This window comes from Tremella mesenterica, assembly GCF_000271645.1.
Source record: "Tremella mesenterica DSM 1558 unplaced genomic scaffold TREMEscaffold_21, whole genome shotgun sequence".
In the NCBI taxonomy this organism is placed as follows: Eukaryota; Fungi; Basidiomycota; class Tremellomycetes; order Tremellales; family Tremellaceae; genus Tremella; species Tremella mesenterica.
Genome location: NW_006711245.1, coordinates 56,831 through 84,590, shown reverse-complemented (window position 1 = coordinate 84,590; position 27,760 = coordinate 56,831). Strand labels below are relative to the sequence as shown.

The following is a 27,760-nucleotide window of genomic DNA, read 5'->3' as shown; positions in this document are numbered from 1 at the left end:
ATCTGACAGTGTATCAGAGGACGGGAGTAGAAGTCGGAATCACACACCATGTCAGTCAGGAAATCCCCTCCTCCAGGTCCAGGGACGGCACTCACCAAACGGGCCAGGGTTGAAGATGACGATGAAATGGACGGGAGGAATATGACCATGACGGTAGCTTCTTCCGGTGAAGGTCAGATGAAGAACGCTTTGGTTAGGAGTGTGAAGAGGACAAGTGGATTGGAAGCTCCCATAGTCAGTTTGAGTGGGGCTCATGGGGTGAGTCGGTCGTGTGATTCAACACACTCGTTCTGTAGACACTGACTTCAAAGGGGGAGATAACAGCATGTAAATTCGATCCATCAGGAAAGACCCTAGCTGCTTGTTCAGTGGATCGGAGTATATGTAAGTTACATTCCCTCATACGATACCAAACTGATAAGACATAGCATTATGGAGAACATATCCACCGCATGATAATTACGGAATACTACCGAATGTTCACAAGATGGCCATTTTAGATATGGCTTATTCGTTAGATTCAGAGGTCATATATTCTGTAAGTCTTTCTCTTCATACCCGTCACCTTTCCTACCCCTTGTCATATCCACCGTTCAGCTACAAACGTACTGCCAGTTCTACTGGGTCCAACCTCGTAGCGATGTTGAAAGATTCACTAATGATTAGGGCGGAGCAGACGGCATGTTGATAGCTACCGACCTCCGAACAGGCGACCGACTTCTACGTTATCCAGCACACTACGGACCTCTCAATTCTCTCTCCGTCACCATATCCGGTGGTAGGGAATTAATCCTGACTGGAGGAGACGACGGTATAGCTCGTGTTTGGGATCCGAGCTTGGAAGGGAAAGATCCGGTGGCAGAGTTTGATGATGGAAGGGATTGTCCCGTCACGGCTGTGGAATGGAGTGGGGATGGGAATCAATCTTTTGTCGGAGGGGTGGATAATGAGATCAAGGTGGGTTTTGAGTTTATTCTATTCATTTCCTCCCTCACGTCAACAGAGATTGATATGGGTTCTCCAATTCGTTCCTCAGATTATGTCCCGTCTCTCTTTTTGAAGGGTGAAAATGTCGCTTTTTTCCGTCAGTTTATCATGGAATTGGAAAGTTGCAGATGTAAGAATAGCATACGTGTGTTCAGACTGACACATAGGTCTGGGACCTGCGAACGAATAAAGTTTTGTATACCCTGAGGGGTCATACGGATACCGTGAGTATTTCTTGATGCTCACATTTCATCCAACCGAAAGAAGAACATGGAACTTGAGAAGAAGATCCATCTCTCCCACTCTCTCCCTCCTCTTTTCATCCTGCCCGACTTCCATTCCCATAAGTATGAGTACCAAATCCAGATCTCCATGAGTGCCAAGCTAGTATACTCATGACATTACAGATCACATCCCTATCCCTCTCCCCAAATACCCACTACCTAGCTTCTTACGCCCTCGACTCCACATTGATAATCTACGACGTCCGACCCTTCTCCGCCGACCCTATGCGGGTGTACAGATCCCTCACCGGTGCTCCTGCAGGGTTCGAGAGTGCTCTTATACGATGTGCTTGGTCGAAACATGATAACGGTGCTAGGATCGCCGCTGGGGGAGGGGATAGGAGTGTAACGGTTTGGGATGTTGAGACTGGGAGAATTTTATACAAGTTACCAGGACATAGGGGGACGGTAACGGCAGTGGATTTACATCCTAGGTCAGTCAATATCCTATAAGCTTCTGTCTCTCTTTCGATTGTATTCCACTGAACATCCGATACCTCCGCCACATCTTACACCACTCTAGGACATCATCTCTATCTCGCGTATCCTGTGATGTCATTTAGCCCCCACAATTTGTCTATGGGTGTCCCTTTTACCACTGAGACGACCTCATTGCTCCTCTTGCTCATCCGTTGTAACATCAACAACATCAACCTGTCACAATACTGGATATCGGAATTGTGACCACCCGGGACAAATCGAACGATACGAAATGAACGACCGCTTACGAACAGAGAACCGATCATCCTGACAGGATCAAAAGACACCAACATGCTTCTAGGTGAACTCGATGCGCAAGATTACGCTTAAATGGGGGGTTTATGCAGTTGAGTGTCATCTAGTTTCTCACGGAAAAAGGACTGATCCTCTCTCACTTTTTATAACTGATGAGGGCGTCTGAGTTTGACCAATACCAGACCTCTGTGAACCATCTTCCATTTGATCACTGCGTCTTCTCTCATCCTCATCTTGAATGGATTGTCTTCTCCCTCCTGTGCCGAGAGCGTTTGTGAAATACAAGTCTGATTTTCTCAAGCGATTCATTTCGATTTTGGGCAATCGTCCGGATCGATGTTGTGGGTGATACTGAATCCCTCTATTGACTACCTGGGCGTCATCAGCGTTCGCCTGTGTCGGTTGAGTGCGCTGGATGGAGGTAAGGATGAGTGTGTATCTCCCAGACGCGATGGTAGTGGTTCCACAAGATATGACGGTGTAGAGTGAGTATATCTGTGAGGAAGGCTTATCTTAGCTCATCATCCCTCCCTCGCCCTGATTGCTGTCAAGGTGGCTAGGCGGATTCGATTGGGCGGCTGATGTCCGTGTCTTTTACCATAGACTGACTAAAGCTCGTCCCGAGAACTATGGTCAAGGGAACGACGCGAAGGGGATGATGTGGATAAAACTGGACGTGGGGTTCGATGAGAAGTGACATCGACTCGAATGAAGTAAAGTGATCATCGTCCTCGCTGATGAGAAACGCTAAGCGGTCAAGGTGAGCGGAGAACATTAGTGATATGGACGAAGAGAAGAATCAACAGGTCTAGCATGAAACTCCGTCGACGGTCATCCTTGACGAAGACAGGTCAGACTTGGCACGATGGCGATGCGACACCAACGACAACGCATGACGACAACATCGACAGTGACGAAACACCCAAGAGTCAGTCGAGCGTCAGAATAAACGATACGACGAATCATAACCAGAAGACATGAGAGAACACTTGGCAATAGCTATCCACCACTACACACTAGTCAAAGAATCATCAATGAAAGGGTGATCTGAGAAATAATGAAAGGATCAGTCGAGACATTGGTGTTAAGAAAATCTATTGTTGGAAAAATAAACATTAAAAACCATTTTCACACATTTCGAATGACTCGTGAGTCATTTCATTTCATACATCTTTTTTTTCCGTCTTTCCTTTTTTATCACTTGGTAGACTTATGGGGCTACATCATCTTTTCTTCCCTTTCATTCTTTTCTGGATGACTTGTATCGACTTCGTGGTCTATCCTTTCATGTTTCTTGGAGATTGTCTAGACATTTTCTTTCCATTCATATCACTTGAATGTCTTGTGAGTCGCATAGCTTTTCTTTTCCATTCATATTACTTGAATGTCTTGTGGGTCGCATAGCTTTTTCTTTTCCTTTGAAAGAGTTGTTGGAAGACGTTTGGGGGATTACATAGCTTTCTCTTTTTCCCTTGAAGAATTCTAGGAAGTCGGGTGGATTACATAGCTTTTTTTCCTTGCCCTTTTGAGATCATCTTGGCATTGACTTGAGGTGGTTTGAGAAAATTTGATATAAACACGTTTGTTAAAGAACTTTTCCCAATTTGTTCTCTATATCACTTTGATATTTTGGACATTCCGCTGATTTATCAGACTATTAAACCAACCAGTCCTTACTCTTCTTCATCGACCACTTGCAATTTTGGCCGATAACGACACACGTGAATACGTGATTCGTTGAATCAACACTGGATCACTTATCCTCTTCACCTTCGAACCGTCCCTACCAACCAACCATCACCACCGTCGAGTTATCTCACATCGTTCACATTATCGTATACCCATCCTCGCTTATCTTTTTCACTTTCTGAGTCGATCCCGTCGGTATTCTCACTTAGGGACCATCCCCACAACTCTGACCATTCCTGGATTGAACGTCGCCTGGAGAAAGAATAGTCTCACATTCGACCACCCATCGAAGAAACGACAATTACTCAGGGGATCCTGCTCTACACACCCACCTCGATTCATTGCTTGAACTCTTGGCCCACTTTAGCTTCCCAGCCTCGTATTGTGACAACTCATCTTTGATCAAGTCCGTTCTTTGGCGCTTATCACTGATATCTTCCCTCACCCTCCGGTCGTTCATACTCCCACGTACACATTTAGGTATATCCGACCATCCATCCTCCTTCAACCCCAAATACCGTTAACCTTCACCGAAGCAACTTCCCCTCTACCTGGAAAATTATAGCACTCCGGTGCGCAGATAGTTGAGAAGGCGATATACAATCCAGCACGGTCGGATTCAGGACGAGATTTGGAAGACGATACAAAGCAAGATGAACCATCATCATGTCAAACATCAATGTATGTGTCTACATACTGATCTCAATGGGAATCTGAAACCTTGTTCTTCGGAGGGGAAAGTAAAAGGACCATTTATATTCCATCAACTCGGTTTGAAGGGTGTATATCTATGTTCCCAGGTGAGTAACATGTTTAATCTACTCTTCTCACTTTTGGTCATTTATCATCTCCATAACTTTCTTTAATCGCTCTGATCCTCACAAAATAATCTTCACTCATGACGATCTTTTCAAATCCCCCCTCACCCAAGATTTGTTGAAATGACCGGATGATTATGATAGATGTTGATAACATACAGTGTCTACATTCACCCGGTCACTTCCCCGCCGATTACACCAGAACGGCTAGATGTGTCAAAGCTTCTCCTGGTCTTCAATATGGAGTGAATGGTGGACAAGGGTGTGCCGCTGGGGTTGGAATGTCCAGTTGAGAGTTGAGTACCGGTCAAGAAGAGTAGTTGAGCCGTGGAAGAATTGTAATTGGAATGATTTATTCCTTGGATGATGATTGTTCGACTTTGTAGTGTACCATCGAGTCAGGTGTGTTTCATATGTAACTTGTCAATGATTATTGTATTGTGTTGGTGGATCTCCTGTGACGAATATCATTATCTTTCATGTACGTTTCGGTTTAACACAGGTACATGATGCAAGACGTGAAATGTACATTTGACAAACCTATGTACGCACCTCCGAAGGGGTACAATCACGTCGTGTTCGTACGATGTCCAAATGTTCGTGGTGGTAACTATTGTGAAGCCATGGTTGAACATACTACCGACGGAGTTAAGACTGTCCGTCACTTGTTGCTCATTTAGCACTTTCCTATGAGTGATGAAGAGACAACAGGTAGCAATCAATCTATATACTACTTACAGCAAAGTTTACCGCATACAACCCAGGAGGACACGTGATCGTACTACCTAACTCCGACGACTATTTTTGATAAAGACTCACCCCAGATGATCATATGATTGCTACGGATAGGTCTCGACATTAGACAGGGATAGAAACGGTTTAGAGAGTCAAGTAGACAGAGACAGAATACCGTAACCTGGCATGTCACTCGTCCGTCAACCGAAAGACGACATGTAACCCGGAAGGGTAAGAATACAATTTCGACCGACATCATCTTCTAACCTACTTTTACCTCCCTGGTCTTCCAGTTTCATGACGTAACCTGCATCGCATGATCCTACTATCCTTCCTGTTTGGGTTAAGGCCTTCAACGGGAGAACAACGGAAGGATATCTGAGCATTCTTCGAGTAAGAAAGTCTAGACAACGATGATGAAACGCACGGATACGACTTTTCACCATTCATTCCTTTTCTCTCTCGATCTTTCTACACATTTTGGGTAATTTCTAACTCAATACATGACTTCTTCCAAAACCTCCGAGCCTTCCTGCGGCTATGCTTTTCCTAGAAGGCCATTTTCACTGGGTTAGACAGGTAAGATACGTTGAGAAAGAGGAAAGTTACCGAAACGGGATGGTTTTCAGCTCCGTAATCCTCCTTCGTTCCTTTCTTCTCAATTTCCTCTTTTTATCTCAGGTCTTCTATGTAGATGTCATAGGTCTGAAACCATAAGTCTATAATTCAAGGAAAACGTGTTATAAACTTGTTTGCCGCTTGAAATTCAGTATTTTATTACTTATAGAGATCCCAAACGTCACAAGCCTTACTTTACAATCATGTCCCTCGACAATCACACGGGAAATACTCCGCTGACCGTCCCCTCTTCAATTTACCCCCCTAGCATTGTGATTACTTCCCCAGACGGATTGATAGTCGGCGGACGAGTTGATACACGACTTCATTCTGATCCTCTTCAAGGATTCATCCAGGCAGGGACTTCGGCTCATACCAGACCACCTCCATCACTCGCACCCCACTCCGGCAATGAGACGGCTGACAGGCGACCAATTCCTGAGTCTTGGAGTGCCATGGTTGACAAACACTCTCAGAAAGTGGCAGCGGACACTATCCAAAGTATCCGTGGAGGCTCGGCAGTGGAAGAGATCTACTTCCAATTCAGCCGCAGATATCGATCAATGCAGGAAGTGTACTTGGCGGACTACTCTCGATTCCTGGAAGCGGAAACTCTCCAACGTCTCACTGGACGATTGGAAAGTCTGTACTATGGAGATAGAGACTTGCTGAGTTCACTATCAGCTACCTATATTTTCATCAGAAGTTTACCCGCTCCATGGACGTATCCAAAAGACTGTTCCATAACTCTAGACAAACCAGGTGATTGGCGCCTTACAACAGCAGATAACTTGATACCTCAGATTCTGATCCAAGTAGATACTATGGTGAACCGCCTCGGGCCCAGCGTTCCAATTGACGGTGTTGTACGGGACATGTTGGAGCTTACTATCATCCGAGATACACACGCATGGCTAGAAAGAACAATGCTAGAGACGGCAGGCACAACAAACATGTATGGAACGTTTGTGACGGAATGTTTTGTTTCTGGACCGTCCAAAGTTCATATCTCTTCAAATATGGATAGATATTACGTGACATCTCATATCAATGGTGAGATCACCAGCCGTTATAGGGTTCTTGTTGATCGTCCCTCCCTGGTTCAGCAGTGACAAACTCCTGGAGTTAGAGATTTGACCAACGCAGGAGTGAACGAGCCGAAGTGAGTTTTTGATTCATGCCGAAAACCCATTGTATCAGCTAAGTCACAACTACAACAGCTCATGTGCAACCTAAGATAGGAAGTGCTCCATTCGTTGTTGTCAGGATCACGGGTACCTATAGACGGGTTCCTCAAGAGTGGTACACAGAAGTCGTACTCCACCTACCCGCTCCCGTCTCCGCTTCACTAATCCCGCTACGGCATCCTCTGTTCTCCTCTCCTACCTAATCGCTAGTTCTTTACCATGCTATACTTTTCCTTCATCTCCGTGTCCCTCATCTATCTCCTTCTTCCTTTGCTCTTACACCCCATATCGTATTCCACATTTACTCCACCGATTTCGGTATCACTCCGCTCCCTTTTAGTATATAGAAACACCCCTTTTTTGTAGATGTCTTGTCGAATGTATTTTCCCGTCATTTAGCAAATCCTTTGCCACTTGATCTCATCGACTTATAGTCTCTTCGATCCACTACATCACTAGACTATAAACTACATCACTAGGTTTGTTCCCTGCGAGGCCCTATAGCCATAGCTCATAGACGCAGACTATTTTCAATGTCTGGTCCTGACAGAAGGACTCTATTGTGGATATAACGAGTGGATCTCTATGATATTGCATTCTCCTTTTCGGTTTCTTCCTTTCTACGTTGTGGACCGCGTTTTTTCCGTTATTGGCGCGTCTTACATCAACCTCATGACAGTCACTTACTCCTCACAATCAGTGAGGAATGTGTGATGGTTTCACAAGGATTATCTGTTTGCTTAGTGATGTCTCGATCAGTAGTAGTAGGGCAAAGTACTGTACATACTTACATAAGCACTGGTTGCGACCGACCGAGTCGACATCTGAGCCTTTCAAAAGGTTGTATGAAGACGGACGTGTTGACAAGAATTCCTCTTATCCTGATCGTCGTCTATGATCTAGGTCATGATAGAAGTTTCCATGGAAGATGCTGAAACTTTCTACTGACCATTTAGACCAGGGCTAATCCCCCCTCCCCTCCCCTCCCTTTCCTTCCCTAGCTTGACTACGCTACCTTTCCCCCCCTTCGTTCGCACGCCTCATCGCCGGGTTCCCGACGTAAGAGGATGAGATTCCCCTTTTCGGTGATTCCTACACTTTCTCACCCTCTATCACCTCTACCACTCTTTCAATCCTTTCACGCCTTCTCCTCTACCTGTCCAAGGCAGTGTTCTCTCCTCTCTCAGTCATCTTTCTCAGGTCTTCCCACACAGCCTCAAGTCTGACTATTCATCTTAGCTATTTGGATTAAATCAAGTGACAATCGCCACCTTACAGTACCCTCGTCATCTTTCTTTCTCACTACGAGTGAAAAGAATTGTAACTCACCAACGTTCCACCAACTTCTTTCCTCATTTAATTTCAATTTCATTCTATAACGTATCATTGCTGATAACCCATTTTAAACTTTTCACTGGATTCTCCTGAACTGACAAACAGGTTTCATAGACGTTTCGAACCCTTCACAACAGGGGGTTCCTAATCGTCGACACCGGAACGATCAAAGACTCGGACAAGATCGAGAAAGAGTAAGTAACAACAATATGGTCGGGTTACTTCCTCTATCAACTCTCATCGCCGCTGGTTTTCTCCCTCGTTCATTCAACACTGTTGACGGTCGTTCATTCACCGAAGTCGGTGGTCTCACCGATAATCAAACCAATCTATCCAATCTATTCAGTTTCAATAGTTCCCTCGCTCCCCATGCAGAATTTACACGACAAGAGGGCTTCTTCCCAAGTGTACTCGACGGGACTAACGAGACCCCTTTCGGAGGACCTTGGGGGGGAAGATTTCTAACATCGGGCGATATGAATTCTTCCGTGTTATCGGAAATACTCAAGATTAACCCTAACATGTCTGCAATCATCGACGAGATCGCCATGGTCAATCCTTTCCAAGCAGGCATGTTGTCTCGAGGATCCCTAGGTAATTTGTCATATAACTTCTCAATCGATCCTGCGGAGTATACCATACCCTTTTGGTTATCCCCCTCTCAACGTCTCGAGGGACCTGGGATGATGGATTATGATGTATTAACAGGAAGATCATCGGGACCACTCAGGGAACAGAGTGGGGATAATCTCCCTTCGTTTCCCACCCAAAGTCAACTTCCCTCCACAACCGATGAATTCCACACACCTCTCAACATGTCAGAGGAAGCGGGTAGTGCTCCTCCTCCTTCCTTCCACAGTGTTGATCTCCATCCCGAGTACCTCAACCAAACCCTGCAGACCCTCGCTGTGAACGCTCAACCAACATCTCAACCAACATCTCAACCAGCATCTCCACCAATATCTCGACCATCATCTCCACCACCCTACAGTTCTGAGGGTCTTACTTCGATGATCCAAGAGCAAATAGATCAGCTTGGTTCGCTTGCCGAGGTAGGCCTCGCTTTGGCGGGCGATTCAACCGATTTCGATGCCCTGCTCCCACAGCTAGTGGATATTGTATATTCCTCTTTAAATCACGGTGACCCCGTACCCGGACCGATAAATGGCGATACTCTACAATCCACATCCCCAGCGGATAGCCTAATCGAAGAATCAGAAGTGTTTCCGACTTTGACAGAATCTCCAGTGACTTCTCAGACCGATGGGAACATAACCAACAGCACAAGACCAGACAGTTTCAACGGTTCATGGGATGATATGCGAGACGATATATCCTCTTACAACATTGATCCTGAGAACATTGGATGGAATGATGATCACCCAAAACAGCACGGGTTCTTGTCCAGATTCCGTTCTGCCTTCGGGGGACACAAACATCAAGAGGATTCCGATGTTACCGGACAAGGTCGTGATGTATGGAAGGTGAGGCAAAAAGGGCCGAACGGTGTGCGTGGTGTCATTGATAAATTCTTCAATGGATCCCCACCTGAACCATTGTCGTCGATTGACGATTGATTCAAGATCAAGATGAACGTACTTTATCCAATGTCGCTATGATCTGGGATATGAATGTGACACGTGAATGGGAGGTGTGTTATGGAGGAAGTGACAAGTGACAAGTGACAAGTGGTAAGCAAGAGGTGAGAGGTGAGAGGCAGGAAGCGAGATACATACGAGTCTATAAATCCATCAGAAGAAGTATGTGTAACCGGTTATTATCCTAAGGACTTTGTGTACACATTTGTACCACCAATGTGATTAAATGTTCATAAACAATGACGTCAATTGAGCTTTATACAATCCAACATCTGTCCCCTCTTCTTTCTTTCCAAAAATAAGCTCAAGACCGTCATACTTGGCGAGATCATCCACTCGTTCGTTTCCTAACAACCAAACAGACCTTTTGATCACCTAAGAAAAGTTGAGCTTCCCCATTGTTCGTTCCGGTCATTAGTCAGTCATCATAACTGCTCGTTTTTATTAGCTGATACCGAGGATCTTGAAGCGGTCAGAGGAGATTAGTATATATAACTCACATCCCTTCCTTCCATAGACAATGGTGTAATGTTAATAAATATCATGCATCATTTACAAAAATGTACTATATGTCAACATCAAATCATACCACCCTTTGTATACCGCAACTAGATGTCTCAGATCCTGATTCAGGTAGACAATCGTACGTCATGTGACTATCAAAGAGTCCAGTAGGAACGGACATCGTAGAAAATGTCTCGATGTAGGACTAAAACAACTGACAATTTCAATTATCCCTAGCTCCGCACTCCTTAGCAAAATCCACTTCCCCTATCAAAGTCTTCAAACTCGAAACGAACCCTTCCAACGAACATCTACCCTCGACATCATCATCACACCCTGTCAGTCCGGTGAGAGGCACCACCCCATCGTTCAATATCAACCTCACTTGTTCGGAGTCTTTCGTGTCGGTACAGGAAAGTACTTGGATCTGAAGGTTGGTGGCGAAGGGTATAATTTTGGATGCTATGAAAGAACGATGTTTGGGCATTTGGTCAAGTGAGGGAGGACCGGATTGAGCGAAGGTGGTGAGGTTGAGAGTGGGAAGTACTGGATTTCAGCGAGTGTCAAAGACTTGGTCGAGAGATCTCTTGGGGGGTTAATTGGTCAGGGAGTAGAGTGGAGGGTGGCGTCTGACGAGGGGCAAGGTTAGGTGGTGGATAGAATGAAGTGTCAAACTCACACATAGCGAAGACGGTATCGTGAGTAAAGTCTATATTGCTGTGATGATCAGCGCTCCTCTCAGCCACCTCCTGGACGAGTTACACAATAGGCAGCGAAAGCTTCGTCGACAAATGAAGAAACAAACGACAGCTGTGACTTGACGAACAAAAGATAACAGAAGTCAGAGAAGGTGAAGACTAGTATATGGAGTAACACCGAAATACAAGAAATAGAGGGAAATCTGGAAAAGGGCTAGACGAAAGACGCCAACACAGTACCCACATCGAGGACGAAACTGGGTCGCCAAGCGCGAAAGAGGGAGGGGGGAAGGGAGAAGAAGACAATTTCACTCACATAGGATCATCCAAAGGGAAATAAACATCATTATGTAAAGTTGAATTCGTAGTAGAATTGAATTCTGTTAATCTCGCTAAACCCATCAGCTGACTCACTACCGACATCATATCACTCGACTCACTATGAGTTAAACGGGAAACAAGTTCTTGAACCCATCCTACACCTTGTGCTTTTGAAAGTGGGAACCCAAAACTGCCGTAATACCACCAGAAAATGTCCATTCGGTATTCGTAACCTTTCCATTCGGTTTGAGTGAAGAGGTCACAGAATGCGGAGAAACCTAATGCTACGGTCTGGCGATTAGCGGTGATTGTCAGGTCACATTGCTAGGCGTCTTATGTGAAGATGGACACGGCACATGATTTACAGAGAGAATGAATAGTTGAGCAGGGGTGGAGAAGATATATGACGAGAAAGAGAACAAGGCCTAGGGGGGGGGGGGGGGGAGCAAGCGTGAAAAGGGAGAGAGGTTGGACAGAGTATATTTGTAAAGGATTACCAGGGCGGGGCGACAGACAGAGCTGGTTGAATTGAATGGTGAAGTGACAAAACAGGTAGAATGTAGGTTGAAGGAGAAGGAAACAACGGTTGCCGATGTGGGAGAATCATCAACTAACCTCATACGCACACATCTCCATCTGACACGTTAACCAACAATCACCAAATGGACCGATAGCTCACCATAGCCGCCGTATCGGCCAAAGTCAAGTCGTATCCACTTAACTGCGCTGAAAGTCTCGTCTGAGCATCTGAAAGGAAGACAGCATCCCATTGGGCAAGTTTAGCAGGAAGGTCGACGTTGATGGAATGATTTTCCGCTTTGCACTGTTATAAGTTTCGTGCAATATCCTGGATCTGGATACAGGGCCCGGTTCCACCTCGTCCGGGTGGCCAGTCTACCAGTGATGAACGATGTCGATGGGTGGTGCTGACCCGTCTGAAGCCAGTACGCATGACGATCGAACACAAGAGTAGCGTCCCTCTCTATGAGGGTTGGCACAGATATGAGAAAGAGGGATGGTGAGAGGTACCACACAGCCTCATTGAGCACTCGTTGATCAGGATGTGTGTGGGTGTGTGGGTGTGTGGGTTTGGGGGGAGGGGGGGGGGACAAAATGGCAAGAATGAAGTGAGAAATCGAAGAAGTATGACTCACAGCATGCCAAGGCGATAGAGTACCATTAAAACCAGGAGATTCAATCATAACTTCCAAATGGTAATGTTCCTCTGCGGGAATCCCAAAGAAACCTAATCATCAGTTTCAGAATCTCCCTCATATTGACCGAATGAAGGTAATCGATTCATATGCAAGATCTATTCCGATCATGACCCAATGATCCGGACCAGGAATGAGAAGAGGTCGATGATATGATTTATGAAATCTTGACAAATTCTCTTTCCAACACCACTTGTGATATAATGAGTATGGCCGCCAGATGGACCGGATGAAAGAGTAGGTAGCGTGGATTGAGATTGGAACAGGAAGTGCGAAAAAGAAAGCCTCAAAGATGTCCAAGGTATCATGATGACTCGTGAGGATACTGTGGGAAAGAAGGGTTATCCGTGTGTAATCAGCGGTCTAACGATCTCTTAACCAGCCAGTTGACGTGAATCACAAATCGGATGGAGACCAAAGCTGAACTGGACGTGAAAGCGATCATGGATCAAGACCCAAAAAACACCGATAGTAAAAACACCGATATTCCGAATGATCGAAGAGAGAGAGACAATGCTGGGAGGGTCGAAGAGGAGAAAAGGAAGAGATGTATTCACCAGCTGCAAAATTTTGAGCCGACCGAAGCATCCGACTATCTATCAGCTTTCATTTGGTCAGATTATGAGAGCTGAATCTTTGATTCGCCGAGTGACGAGCGAGTGAGAAAGTATTGACTCACTCTTGTGATTCTGTTCTGAAAACGGGTAATCTACCGTCCATTCTATCAAGTAAGAAACCGTATTTTAATCTGGCTGCTACTCCTAGATTATCTATCATCAGCGTCAAGCCCCTAGAATCCTCTTTTATATCGAACGAACGCCAAATTGAGACAGTAGACAATTTGCCAGTCAAAGTTGACGAGTCAAGGGCCAGAAACAATGTCAAGAAAGGCTAATTGACTGTACTTTTCAATTCAGTGAGAATGTATCTGATTGAAAATGACATGAAGTCAAACTCCGGGTAAGGAAAATGATCAGAAGGACAAGGCTAATTCGAGAAGACAACGATTCAAGAGCATCTTACCAGATCAAGTTGGAATTGGTGAGGTTTGATCATCTGAATATGTTGTATATGAATGAATAGCGTTGAGGTAAACGTGAGATTAAAAGAGAGAGTGATAAGATAAAAAAAAAAGAGGTTACACTCACACAATTGACTTCTCCCAAAAGGAGTCAACAACTCCGCACCTAATTTATATTCCCATTGATTCAAGAATCTCAATTCACCATTCCCTCTAAAATATTTAGATTCTTTAGCCATCATCAACCTTTTCCCAAAAGCCGCAGCACCATAAGGATCCGAAGTAGGATATCTCGCGCCGTGTCTTTGTAACCAATGTAATGATTTCAATTGACACTGTTCAGGAATAAGACTGTTGGTTTCTGGTAAACCATGAGAAGAGACTGAATAATATGGAGAAAGATGTCCCCAATGTTGCATTATACTGAAACTTGATGTTGTGTGAGTTTGAGGAGGTACCAGAGGTACTATGGCAGTCATCATTGGTGGTGCTGGAGCTGTGACTAGGAGAGCTGCTCTGTGTGGGTTAGTTGTGAGTTTGTTTTTGTGCATTTATTGAGTGTGTGTAGGGGTATTCGATGGGTTAAGGGGAGAAAAGTAGTCCAGGGTGAAATGGTTGGGATGGCGTCGAATGGAGGTATGAAGCTTGACGAGATAGAGAAGGAAGGAAGGGGGAGGGGGGGGGGGGGGGGCACATAGAGAAAAGAGTAAAGAAGAAAAAGAAAAGACTCACTCGACTCCTGTGGGTGTAGGACCAGCATAACCTATACTAATCATCAGCTCCCAATCCTAATCCTTCAAACCAATGTCAATATTCATCTCCTACACAGGACTCCCCCAAACGAATCTCAATCCTCATTCCTCATTCCTCAACTCTCCACTCTCCATGGGCAATAATGATACAACCTTTTCTGCCATTCCGCCATTCTGATCTTCAATCAAGTATAAGATCTCCAACCAAAAAAAAAATCAATCCACAGGACAGTTCTGCAAGAAAATGAAATGAATAAAAAATGTCCAAACTCACTCTGTCGGGAAATCCCCTTGACCCACCCCTTTCCATCCTGTCCAACTATTCCAACCATTCCAACCTTCCCAATCCCCCAAATCACCCAAACCACCCCAATTCCAACCCTTACCTTCCCCATCACCTCCCTCACCTCGCAGAGAACAGAGTACCAACCCGGCAGTAGGCACTATTATTAATAAAGAGATGAATAAACAACATAATGTTTTTCTGAATTTCGATTTATTCCTTTTCCCACTTTTCTCCCTAAGCTTAGAAATAGGAGAGGAAGAGAAGGAAGAGGAAGAAGAGGTGGATCTTGTTCGGGATAATGTTGGTTTGAAAGAACCAGAGTTAGAATTGGAGTGAGGGAGATGGGAAGAATATGATGGGAGTAATGGGTCTGTAGGTAATTGTGAAAGTTCGAAATCTTCTTGATTCATTGTTTGTTAATGTGAATATTTATCTTGAGAGATAGAGATAAAGATAGAGAGATAGAGAAAGAGAGAGAAAGAGAGAAAGAGAGACAGAGAGGAAGAGAAAGAGGGAGGGACAGGTCAACGAGGATACTTTCCGACGGAACTTTGTCACGTGACATGACGCACTCTACTGCAGAATATTGTAACACGGGGGACATTAACTACGATGGCGACAACGGTCAAGAGTATGACTTGACCAAAACTTTGAATAGCACAGGTGACATGAAGAGAATCACGACAAAGACTACATCACAAACATGCATAAATAAACATTAACAAAACTTGTCCCACCTCCCCTAAACCTCACGCAGCCAATTCCACATCCCTCTTTTTCAAAACCAACTCTTCACCTTTGACCCTCCTCCAAACATCACTCACATCATCCACAACAGTTTCAAAATGACTCGTGGCGTCATAACTCTTCGTGATATAAACATCATCTTCCGTCCCTGGAGAAGTGGGTGCGTAAAGTGGTGTGACCGAGACAAACTTGTCAACCACCGTACCTAACAGTTGAATGGCTGGAAGGATTTCTCTTTCAGGGACTGAAGTTTCGACAATTGTCGATACTATAGCTATCCAAACGTTTGGAGCGGCAACATTATGTGCTGAAGACACTGCTGCGATGTAAATATCTGGGTGTTAGCTAAACCCATCGTATCTCACTTGCATCACAAAGGATCAAATGTCATGAGACTTCACTCACCATTCCTTCGTCCCAGTTGCCCCTGAGGTAATATGATCTGAACGGAATCCGCATCGTCCGTACCTGGAATGGGATGTTTCAAAATACAAATCGCTCGAATGACTTTGCCAGTCTCCACCACCCTCACTTTACCCCCTTCCGCCATATCTTTTCCAGCACCAAAGTAACTGGGATCACCAATGACTTTCTTCGCTCTCACAGTTTCACCGCCACTGGTCACACCGGTGAACACTCCGTTCTCATCAACGTTGATACTTTCGATGGTTTTATCCAGCATGTACGTACCACCGTAAATGGCAGACAAACGGGCGAATGCTTGGGGTAACTCGCCCAGACCGTAGAGAGGGTAAATGTAAGGTGATTTGCCATAACGTGCCATCGAACGGGTGTAGAGGATGATACGGTCAATGGTGGGACGGGCGGGTTTGTTGATGTAACTGCGAGTCAGCTGACACGTCATGAGGTATGACCGAACATGAAAATTCTCACTGCGTTCATTGTATCTACCACGCAGATGAAAGAAAAGGTCAACTCACTCATCATCGAGGTACAAAGCCATGGCGTGGCCTATGAAATCTTGTGTACCAGGTTCTAATCCAAACTTTGTATAAACCTCTTTCATGGAACATTTATTAACGTCGAGGCCTGAACATCAGCTGATTTGTCTCAACACTTATCTTCCATTCTGCCGAATTCCAATGGCTCGATCTCAGTCAAGATAATCTACCACCCGACACGCACGACCAAACAACGCCCCGACAAGATCAAACATAGGGAAAAGGATGAAAGTAGATTAAAAGGAATAAAGATTTGACACCCCACTCACCCTGATGGGTCGCAGGATCTTCCTCTTTCCAACTCTGCAAATACGAAAAGAAATTCCTCGCTCTTCTCTTTTCGAACAACCCCATCAAAGAACTTTTGACAGCTTCCATTTCCGTACTTGGTACTTTTGAAATACGTCCATCACGATATACATATGACCCAGCGATGACTTTGAATTCAAGATACCTCGTAACGTCTGTATGTACCAACATCCTGGTGAGCTCGCCGGATGATAGGATGAATTTAGGAATGAGATCAACTGCGTAATCGCGATCACGACCTAAGTTGAGATTTTCGGGAGGTGGTGTGGAACGGAATTTCTGATAGAGCTGAAAATGGTCAACTTGCGTACTTGTGACTGATAGCATCATAGATGACTGGGTGGGACAAAGCCACGAGGGCCAATTATAGGGAAAATGCGTTACAAATGAGAGAGAAGGGGGTGACTTACCTGAGTAAGATTCAAAGAAGCTGAATCACCTCCGTAGTAATCGTTACGATCCATATGAAGTACTTTTTGTCCATCTACAGATAATAATCCAGATAGGATACATTCTGTCAAGCCCGTGCCCTTTAGAGTCAGTCTTGAGCGTACTTTTGACTTGCCCTTTTCTTTCCTCCACTTGCAGCAACCGCTTTCAGGATTGATCGATGAGAGAGACTTACAAGGACAATGACCTGTGTTGTCAGCTATGCACGTGGTTGTGAAGGTGAAGAATGAGCTCCTCGACCCCCAAGATATGAGGGTGCTAAGGGAGGGGTGAGTTGGGCATTGTAGGAGAGATACTCACATCGTACTCTTCATCCATCCTGCTGTGTCTGATTTGATTGTGAGTGGATTAGATAGAAGAATGGTAGAGTAGTCAAGTGTAGAGAGTAAGGTTAGGTAGTCAAGTACAGTATAGAGAAGAGAAGAGAGGGGAGGGGGATCGATGACGCATGGGGCTGCTAGAGTTGGGTATAACGCCGAAACACCGATGTATACTTGAGATGTGGCAGATTCCCTTCACCCCCTTCTGCCCTTCTTCCTCTCACCTCACCTGCCATGGGGACACATCATACAACATCTTCACTCATACCATATCCCGCCCGTACTGAGCAATACCACCTCATCGATCTTGGAGATACCTACGCAACTATAATAATACTAAGAGTGGATCCGGTCAAGCAAGATGGATCTCAATCAGAGGTATCAAAATTTAGATGAGAGGGATATAGATCCTGATGTGTTGGCTCATGAAGAAGACATGTTCGGTGAGATATCCCTCTTTACTTGAACATATCCTATCCTCTGTATCTTTGAATATTCTATCACCCTAAATCATCTGCCAAACCCGACTTTCTCTCGTCACTACCGAGCTGTCAGGTCCCAACAGGTACTTGAACACAAGTCATAGAACTGATGATAGATTCTTCTTCTCAAGGTTCATCAACTCAAACATCTACAATCACTTGGATAGTGAGTCACTCCTTTTCCTTACCCTCTCACTCGCCCCCTGCTTCCCCTCCCGCTGGATTCATATGGGATCAGATCATGAGAAAGAAGTGGCAGACAATAATACTCACGTCAGAATTGGTTCACTTCTTATCCTGGTCATGAATACTTTTGTGAGGTACACGAAGAGTTCATAGAAGATGATTTCAATCTGACTGGTTAGTCGGTCTTCTTTCCCCTCTTTTCTTCTCTTTCTTTCTGGCCCCACTGCTATCATAACTCTGTCCGCAATTTGCACGTATATTCCAATACGTCTTTTCGCCAATATCGTGAATCAAATGACACGGATCTTTCTAACCCATATGGACTATTCGAATAAGTCCCCTACTGATCTGTATTGGATACCCTTTTACAAACCTTCAACCTGGACGCGAGTGTGTGTTGTATCAAAGCTCATTTCCAGGTCTACAATCCATGGTCCCATTTTGGAAAGAAGCTTTAGAAATGGTTATTGATATCGAACCTGGTTTGTCCCCCTGTGTTCTTTTTTCATCTTGATACTTTTACTGACGGGCGGAAATAGAAGAAGATTCTTCAAAAATACCAGATGTATCAATCGTCGAATCTAGTGCGGAATTGTTGTATGGTTTGGTACATCAACGATTTATTTGTACCAAAGCTGGATTGGCGGCTATGGTGAGTTCCTTATGCTTTCCCTCCCTCTTCGGAACAAACAACGTGACGTGAAATCGGATTCACAACTATCACCTCGATTCCCCACATCTCTATATGAATTTATTCCGCAGCGATACGTTCGACCTGTTCCGAAGGAAAACATTCAACTTGGTCTGATAAACGTGTCTCGGAGAAACCTGTTATGGAAGAAAACTGCTCCCATCCTGTCAGACCAATCTCAAAGACACGATACTTACTCCAGGCGGATAAATACGAACAAGGTCATTTCGGAGCATGTCCAAGAGTATTCTGTATGGCCACACATGTACTTCCTTGTGGTAGAAGTGATATGCCTGGGGTGGATACTGTTAAATTGTTTTGTCCGAATTGTGGGGATATATATACACCTCCTAGTAGCAAGTATGCCGGTGTTGATGGTGGGTTTTCTTTCACTCGGCTGACTGTCCTCGTCGTTGATCTTCCTCTTTCTTTCGGGTAGTCACCCTCTAAAATTTTTCCGTTTTTTGCTCCCCTCCCAAATATCTTCATCTGGCTTCTCTTCACCCTTCCGTTTTTACTGCTCTTTTTTGGAGTACAAATTTGTTTACTCCCCCCCCCCCCCCCCTCTCCCACCTCCATCAACTGAATGTATCCTTTGCAGTTTGACTCTGTCTCTGATCTGAAATATATCGCACTCATGCCAATCGCCTCGAATGAACTATCGAACACTACTATCTCAAAACACATTCCCCAGCCATCATATATACCTAACTAACTTCCAGGTGCTTTCTTCGGTACTTCCTTCGCAGCCCTTTTCTTTCAAACATACCCTGAATTCCTATCTGCACCATTTTGTGTCCCACCACAACCTCCCACCACGGCCTCATCATATCTTCCCAACACCAGTTCTTTAACTTCCCCTTCCCCATCCCCATCAGCACCTTCATCATCAAAATCAATTCGTCCAACCCCCGATCGAACCATCCCACTACGTGATGATATATTATTACCTTCTCCACCGAGAGCAGGACGTATGAACGATTTAATCTCACCGACCGGTGGTGAAACATATATAAACCCTGATCCTTATGGAGGTCAAAAACCAGCTTTAGGGAAAAAGTATCAAGCGAAGATATACGGTTTCAACGTTTCTGAAAGAGCTCAAAGTGGTCCTAGGATGAAATGGTTGAGAGAAAGACCAGAGAGATATTTAGATTTAGATAAAGTTGATTGGAAAGGTCGTTGGAAAGGTACGAATGTGAGTCAAGGTCAAGATTTGGATATGGGGATGGGAATGGGAATGGGGATAAAAGAGTTGGATGAGAATGTTGGTAAAGGTAGATTATTCGATGATGATGAAGAAGTTGATGATGATGATGATGAAGAGGAAGAGGATGAAGGTTTGGGAAGAGGTGTAGGGGTGAGAGGGTAGTGGTGGATGTAAGGTCGTCTCTTGAATTCTCATCATTCGAATGAGTGAGAATGATGTGAGTAGAAGGGTTAGATTTCATTGGTATATGTCACGATGAGGAATATTGGTGTACTTGACCAAGGGAAGAGGAAAAGGGATAAAACACGATTAACATTCGACATTCGACATTCGACATTAAACATGAAACATTTGACATTTGAGATGTGAGATGTGACATTTGACATTTTATATGTGAGATGTGAGATGTGAGATGTATGAGAAGTTCATGGAAGATGCATTGTTTTCTTCGCGTCATTCTTTCCTTATCTTTTGAACAGAACTACGTTCTCTCGTTCTCAATCTCTTTTAAACAAAACTACGTTCTCTCGTTCTCGTTCTCTCGTTCTCTTTCTTTTTTGAACTAAACTACGTGTCATGTATCCAATACTCGTACTCTTCACTTCGGAACGATAATAAGATGATCCGTGTGGCTCAAGAGAGAAAGTATGATGTGAGAATTCGAAAGTTTGGTGATTTATGAAGAAATAAGATAAGATACATGAGATATCAATGCGTACGAGCTTTTGCACCTGATATCAGTATTGCACCGAAACATAATTTGTCGATAAGGAAATCCGACCCGATCCAGAGTCATCATCATCAACCGCCCAATCCGAAGGAATCATCGTTTGACAAGTGTGTTTCCAGAGTAACTACCCAACGATTTGAAAAGTACGATGCAAGGTAATCATCACCTTGAACAAGTGCGATCCAAAGTGACAATCATTTCACAAGTGCGATCCAAGGTAACCACAATTTAGAAAGTGCAATCCAACGTGACGATCATTAAAAAGGGGCAATACCCACGTAACAATCATTCAAAAGGTATCAAGGTGATGAGGAGCGATTCCATTCAATATCCATATAGCAAAGAGCGGAAGACTGACAAAGAGGAAATCAAAAGTTCATAGATAGATGTATTGAAGAACTATCATGAGAAATAAATGATTTCAAAGAGAGATGATGGAAGGGAATGAGAGAAAAGAAGAGTTGAGTTTTACTCACCATCAACATACATGTTCCTCGTAGCGGCGGGTAGTTTAACTTTCATTCCGTTCAATTCAGGTTTCATAATGATTTGACATCCTAATCTGTTTTTATCAACTTTCATCCAACCTGTGATCTGATAATTCGAGTGGAATGAATCCAACCTATGATCTGAGAATTCGATTGGGATGAGAAATTGATAGCTTTGATCGAAAGATAAGAAGACTGGTGTGGAATGATAGATTGAATCAAAGAATTATCATTTCAAGGGGGAGGGAGAGAGATTGACACTTCAAATGGAACGAGTTGTTTGACAGCTTTTAGTCTGATATATCATAGATCTGATGGTTGATATGAAATGATAAACAATATTAACTCACCTACTCGTATCCTGTAAACCGAAAGCTAAATCCAACATGTCATTCTCTTCATCTTCCGGTTCGGGTAAAAGATCATAATGTTCAGGAGAGACTATAACGTGACATGTCGAACATGCTAAAGAACGTTCGCATGCTCCTGTGGGGTCAGAGAATGATTCAAATTGTCATCTCTCAACTCTCGTTTATGGAGAATATTGTTTTCCTCTTCCTTCCAAATGAATTTCAAGACCTGTTTTAGGAAAATGAGTTATTGTTTGAGAAAATGAGTTATTGGTTTACGGTCGTAGGTTTGAAATGAAGGAAGATATTATTCGGAGGATAAGGAAAAGGAGAGTTAGAAAGGAAAACAAAAATTTGTTGATCAAAACACTCGTAGATGGATCCGAATGAAGACAGAGTGTAGGTGAAGAAGTACAGAAAGACAGCAGATGTCAAGACTCACCTTCTAAATCAACATCATGTTCATGTGCTAGACTCAAAACATCATCACCTTCATTAGCTTCGACAGTTTTAATTTCCTCCCCTTCACTATCGAGAAAAGTCAATTTTATACCTGTACCAGGAACGGGTCTTGTGAGATGGTCATGTTGCATAAAGGGTGATGAGTGGAAATGTCGGATAAGTCGAGTTGATTTGATTTCCTTCGTTGCTCCCATTTTACGTCTTAATGATGATAGAAATGACCTTTCTCGAGTTTCCAAGCGAAGCGAGCTCTTCACGTTGGGGGTTGTCTGTCTTTGGTATGACGGTAAAACCGACCATCCCATACGACCCATTCTTTCTCCTCGTCCGAATGTGACTGACCCACCTGAAGTATGCGGCTCAACGGATTGAACCACCGTTGTGGAAGGTATTGGATTGAGCGAGAGAGATGGAAGATGAATAGGAGTGAGGTGGCCGGAAGGTCTTTGGCATAGGAAGACTGGAGATGAAGAGGGAATCCGAGTCGACCGAGAATTATGTGGAGAGGGAAGGGTCGTTACGTGTGATATCCGGGCCGTCCTCCGTGGGAGAGTGTGATGTATGGTGAGAGGCCTGATGATCTTATGTGACATTGTTAAGTTGGATGGACCAGATATGGACATTGTCATAGGTGATGTATAGGAGAGACGTATGTATATCGGGTGGGGAGGAGGAAGACGTAGACGTAGACTTTCGGCAGGTCGCAATGTGGCAGTTGTGGCAGAAGCTGGGAATGTGGCACTTTTCTCCCTTCTCCCTGACCACACCGTTCATTGCCACGCGCACGTATCAGCGTGTGACAATACATACAGTATGTCACAAGCACTCTCTATGGACTTTAGAAGGTACAAGACAAATGGCGGACTATAGTAGAGTACTAGAATGATATCCAATCATCTGATTCCCATCATTGTAACCCTAGACCAGTCTAGTGTGTAGTAGTAGCAACACGTATCAATTTCCATGGGACCTGGTACGAGGAATATCGGACTGCCTTGATATGCATGCGATGGGAGCTCTGCATCTAAGCTCTGTGTTCTCTGGCTCTTACGTAAAGTCCCCGTTTCTGCCAGGCACTTACGTAGAATTTGACCCCCTATACTTTGCGAGCTGACGCCCGCAACAAAACAGAACACAGAGGAAGGTATTGGTACTATTGTCGACCACTTGTACTCATGTTTTCCCAGCAATTACTTATAGGGAATAGGGATACTGGCAAGTGATGGCAATGAAGTGGATGAGTTGACTAACATGACATAATAAGGAGGTAAAGGGACTAGACGAATCGAACAGGAGATTGTGGTGGGAGGGGGGTGGATACCCTCAACGGAGTAGTTATAGTACCTCTTTCGCATATTGGAATCATCCACAGTTCCTATCATGATATCAATCACGCGGCCAAGATATCGTTTTTCAACATTGATTGATCGACCATTCGGAACGATCTACCATGATCCGAGGAGTTGAACATGATCCGGACGGGGTGGGGGAAGACGCGTCGACCTCTATCATAGCCTCATAAACCGTACAAAGGAAAGATTTTTTCACCTTCTCACCTTTCCTTTCAACCGTATCTTTCTACTGTGAATTCTCATATCCATCCTGTCTTAAATATACCCTCATCATCCATACACATCTCTTCACCTGTCCCACTCAATAGTCATTCTTCGTGAAACTCAACCTTCCAAGATCAGCAAATGTCCACCAACACTTCCATTCCTCCTTCTTTATCAGCACCACAACAGACACAGAGCGATGATTTATGAGAAGTAAGGCTCTGCCTCTGGATTGAGCACTTGGGAATTGAACCGATTCCTGTCAATCTTACCGTACAACTTTCTGCAGGTGATGAACATGTCTTCAAAACTAATGGTCAAAGAGTTCTATGCTCTATGATCCCCTCAAATGCATCTTTTGCTACTGCTCTGAAAGATCGCACTCAACCTTTCCAAGCTCTACCTGAACTTTCAGATCCTTCTCTTGATCAAGAAACGGCAATGAAGCGTTACACGGATCAAATCAGTAACTCGGCCACATATAGCACTCCGAAGCCACTGGAACCGGTTTTAAAAGCTTCAATGAATGAACTTGCGGTACTTGAGACCCTGATGGAACATTTCCTAACTGAAGACATGAGCAGAACAAATCAAATTCTTGCCAGAGCTATTGGACATTATACATATTCCATGTCAAGCAGGATCAGGAACATACCCTCACAGCTCCATGAAGGAGTGTTTGACTGGTCACATGAGCTAAATTGGCTTCCACCCGTCAAGTTCCCTTCTGATGGGTATAGACGAGGAATGTACTCCCCACAGTCATCAGAAGCAAAACTGTCTGTCCTGAAATTTGGAAAGCTGATACTAAATAAACATCTTGCAGGGCAATTGAAGACTTTGGAATATGAAATGACTGCAATAGCAGAAAGAATGACTAAACTCAGAGAGGCTTACTTAGCCTGCTCTTCCCCCATCATACCAACATCAACAATAAAGGAGTTTCTTGATGGGCGACGGTACACCCCCAAGAACCTCCAAGATATTGATTGGGAGACCCTGGATTCCGACGAATTGAGATTCGTACATGTTCAATGGAACCTGTACAAGCCATGGGATGAAATGACTCTGGCAGAGTTGAACAGAAGAATAAACGAGATCGAGGCCCGCGCTCTTCACCGAGTGAACGGAGAAGGTGGTGAAGATGAAACGGTACAGGACGAAAATGGTCTTGAAAGTGACTCTATGACCACATAGACTCGCTGCTGCCATCAGACCTGAGACCTCAATGTGACTGCACAAATGATTAACCAACTCGCCGAGTTAGTCCACCACACCCCTCTCCGCTCCCTTCACGTTGTGTATTGTCCATTTGAGCCATCCTCTATCAGATAAGGACTCGGAGTACCAGTTTTGAGAAAAGAGTACATACATGTATGACCAATATGACCATGCTTAGAGTTAATTGTGGTAATGCATTGTGATTGTGAAAAAAATGTTCCTGTTTGTCCATTTGTCACCTTATAGGATCTAGCTCTCATGATAAACTACTCCCTGGGATAGTATTGCTGTTGAGGACACGGCCGGAGACGTGCACCTCCGGAGCTGCATGGTTCAAAACCCCCCTCTTGGACCTGGCCAGAGAACCATGCAGCTCCAGAGGGGTCCAGACACGGCCAGAGCATTTTCGCTCTTCTCATCCCCAAGCTCTCCACATACATGAATCACAGTACAGATATCCTGTGGTACCATCTCCTGGACTCTTGAAGTCATGGTGGTCTGGCCCCACAACTTGAAATCTACAAACACTGCAACAATTACCTATGATACATCACCATTGGAATCCCCCCTGGTTCAAGATATTGGCTGACCTTCTTGCCAAATACAGCATGTGATGTTGAACAGCACTGTAGTGGTTACCTCTTAGACTTGTCTTAATAGAGCATCTGCCCTTTGGAGCTACCAACACTGTCTTGTATGGCGTGGAGGATCTGTTATTGATGTTTCTCTGAATGGGAATGGCTAAAGGGAGTGTTCCGCTCCGGAGTGGTACATCTCTGGCCGGGAACGATCAGGTCCGTGCAGCTCCGGAGGTGCATGTCTCCGGCTGTGTCCCTAACATTGCCACTTGATAACAACTCTGAAAGCTGTGGTCAGTCTATGAATGCTCTTTGTATAGCTTTGGTACGTAAATCCGGACAAGCACAGCAAGAATACTAGCAGGCAGACAACGTCCACTCTAACAGCCGATGTGGGAAAGCATCCCTCTTCCATGTGTTAAGAGCCCTTACAGTTTCCTTCTTAGGTGCCGGTATGAATATTTGGGGAGACAACCCTCTTCCTACTGATATACCCTTGCACCCTCTCTGTTCCCCTGTACTCAGAGAAACATATGGGCAGATTGGACAAATCTCAATCCAACAGCCGCCCGGGGGAGAAACTTGTCAGGACCAGACGTCGAATAGTCTGCGTTGATGAGCTTTGGCAATGATGCCTTGTAGGGAGCAAACCTAGTGGCGCAATGTATCAAAGAGAGCTGTGGAGATTGAAGTGATGTATGTCAAATGACATAACCAAGAGAACACAGAATACATTCAACAAGACATTGTTGAGAAAAGACCATGTCTATATACAAAAAAGAGTGCGGGACAATACCAAGGTTGAGCATATGTGGTCCCTGTCAAGGATGATCGCTAGATAGCTGTGCGCATAAATCTGGTTACTCTTAGCTATGATAAAAGCGATAAAGAGCAACCAGGAGAGATGGCTAGAGGTATAGGGAGTGACGGAATGTAATCTACCAGTCTGACGTGGAATTTCACAGTCCCAAGTAGAGACTCCGTAGAATAGCAAAGGCAAGGAGATAATTGTGATCAAGGTGGAGATGTAAAACAGAGTACCAGTGTCAAACAACAGGGAGTAGGCGTAATTTGAGTACGGAGTGGACCCGTTTTGGGGTAATGAGACACGTAGACGGGACAGGAAAACTATCACAACTACTAGACACCTGCATCAAGGTATCCGTGAACCGGACAAAACGTAACCAGTGCCTACAGCCAGTTGTGTCTTGCGCTGTATCAGATGTCAATAGAACAATATGATGGCGGGGCGAATGACACTTTGTGGCCTGGTCTCAAGTTTCAGGTAGGGTTGATTCCAAAGGACGCAGAGATTCAAATCACGTAGACACAAGGACAGACGGTGACAAAAACGAGAGACATCATCAATTATGATGAGTCGCCAACACCGTTGAAGCACGGGCACGTGAGAAGAAGTCCTAATCAGGAGTGACATACTGGGAAGCGCCACTTGTGAAATGACATATGTGTTCATGTTCTCGCCACCAATCAATGAGGTTTTTTGGCACCATATCACATGAGAAATTCATTCCTGCTGGAAGCTGATTGTCAGCACACACCCTAAGGTGTAGTGGATTGGGACCATCCCCTACATAGAAGACACTCTACTATGATCATAGCAACGAGACACCGGTGGTATCATGGACTCAAAGCGGATTGCTCTTGTACAAGAATAGAGTAGTCATACCAGAGGGACAAGCAAGGTTAGAAGTAATGAGAGCAAGACACGATTCAATATTAGTAGGACACCCAGGAAGAGACAAAACCATCACTATGATCAAAGAGGACTATTATTGGCCCCATTTGGACGATTATATCGCAAAATACGTGAAGGGATGTGAGATCTGTAACCGACATAAGACCCATCGACACCAACCATACGGACATCTAGTCTCATTGCCAGTGCCCACACTTCCGTGGACAGATATCTCGATGGACATGGTAGGACCTTTGCCGAAATCGACAGAATTCGACGCAATTCTAGTAATAGTAGATCGATTAAGCAAGATGGCTCGATTTATTCCATGCACAACCGGACTAACAGCAAACAAGGTGGCTGACATATACATCAAGGAGATCTTTTCAAAGCATGGGGTACCTCGAACAATCGTATCAGACAGGGGAACCCAGTTTACAGCAGAGGTTTGGAAGGAAATATGTCAATTCCTGGGAATAAAGAACCTATATTCAACTGCATATCATCCTCAAACAGACGGCCAGACTGAACGAGTGAACC

General features: G+C 44.5%; 8 protein-coding genes across 8 annotated transcripts; 5 read left to right on the top strand and 3 right to left on the bottom strand.

The window, feature by feature from the left end:
• Positions 1-48: 48 nt before the first annotated feature.
• On the top strand, positions 49-2,081 carry TREMEDRAFT_70503 (uncharacterized protein; the record flags this gene model as incomplete). Its single annotated transcript, XM_007008407.1, has 7 exons — positions 49-258; positions 312-384; positions 429-538; positions 667-957; positions 1,155-1,211; positions 1,395-1,705; positions 2,006-2,081. 7 exons carry the CDS (start codon positions 49-51, stop codon positions 2,079-2,081), a joined length of 1,128 nt encoding a protein of 375 aa, XP_007008469.1.
• A 3,988-nt stretch (positions 2,082-6,069) lies between these two features.
• Positions 6,070-6,978, top strand: TREMEDRAFT_66348 (uncharacterized protein; the record flags this gene model as incomplete). Its single annotated transcript, XM_007008406.1, has 1 exon — positions 6,070-6,978. The coding sequence occupies one exon, from the start codon at positions 6,070-6,072 to the stop codon at positions 6,976-6,978; it is 909 nt and encodes a 302-aa protein (XP_007008468.1).
• A 1,619-nt stretch (positions 6,979-8,597) lies between these two features.
• TREMEDRAFT_66347 (uncharacterized protein) lies at positions 8,598-9,965 on the top strand (the record flags this gene model as incomplete). The annotated part of the gene is made up of 1 exon (XM_007008405.1): positions 8,598-9,965. One exon carries the CDS (start codon positions 8,598-8,600, stop codon positions 9,963-9,965), a length of 1,368 nt encoding a protein of 455 aa, XP_007008467.1.
• A 748-nt stretch (positions 9,966-10,713) lies between these two features.
• On the bottom strand, positions 10,714-14,520 carry TREMEDRAFT_36131 (uncharacterized protein; the record flags this gene model as incomplete). The annotated part of the gene is made up of 11 exons (XM_007008384.1): positions 10,714-11,036; positions 11,170-11,207; positions 11,505-11,580; positions 11,629-11,800; positions 12,125-12,145; positions 12,189-12,332; positions 12,664-12,755; positions 13,281-13,315; positions 13,403-13,493; positions 13,872-14,260; positions 14,477-14,520. The coding sequence occupies 11 exons, from the start codon at positions 14,518-14,520 to the stop codon at positions 10,714-10,716; spliced, it is 1,425 nt and encodes a 474-aa protein (XP_007008446.1).
• A 946-nt stretch (positions 14,521-15,466) lies between these two features.
• TREMEDRAFT_41335 (uncharacterized protein) lies at positions 15,467-17,634 on the bottom strand. Its single transcript, XM_007008386.1, has 7 exons — positions 17,551-17,634; positions 17,426-17,437; positions 17,211-17,330; positions 16,761-17,088; positions 16,471-16,579; positions 15,935-16,371; positions 15,467-15,863 (listed from the first exon to the last, which is right to left on the bottom strand). The coding sequence occupies exons 1-7, from the start codon at positions 17,566-17,568 to the stop codon at positions 15,532-15,534; spliced, it is 1,356 nt and encodes a 451-aa protein (XP_007008448.1). The 5' UTR covers positions 17,569-17,634; the 3' UTR covers positions 15,467-15,531.
• Positions 17,635-18,161: 527 nt separating this feature from the next.
• TREMEDRAFT_46125 (uncharacterized protein) lies at positions 18,162-20,301 on the top strand (the record flags this gene model as incomplete). Its single annotated transcript, XM_007008387.1, has 7 exons — positions 18,162-18,218; positions 18,331-18,412; positions 18,658-18,720; positions 18,778-18,890; positions 19,132-19,306; positions 19,652-19,831; positions 19,898-20,301. The coding sequence occupies 7 exons, from the start codon at positions 18,162-18,164 to the stop codon at positions 20,299-20,301; spliced, it is 1,074 nt and encodes a 357-aa protein (XP_007008449.1).
• Positions 20,302-21,337: 1,036 nt separating this feature from the next.
• Positions 21,338-22,300, bottom strand: TREMEDRAFT_70500 (uncharacterized protein; the record flags this gene model as incomplete). The annotated part of the gene is made up of 3 exons (XM_007008404.1): positions 21,338-21,431; positions 21,708-21,843; positions 22,150-22,300. 3 exons carry the CDS (start codon positions 22,298-22,300, stop codon positions 21,338-21,340), a joined length of 381 nt encoding a protein of 126 aa, XP_007008466.1.
• A 1,761-nt stretch (positions 22,301-24,061) lies between these two features.
• On the top strand, positions 24,062-24,922 carry TREMEDRAFT_66343 (uncharacterized protein; the record flags this gene model as incomplete). Its single annotated transcript, XM_007008403.1, has 1 exon — positions 24,062-24,922. The coding sequence occupies one exon, from the start codon at positions 24,062-24,064 to the stop codon at positions 24,920-24,922; it is 861 nt and encodes a 286-aa protein (XP_007008465.1).
• Positions 24,923-27,760: the final 2,838 nt, after the last annotated feature.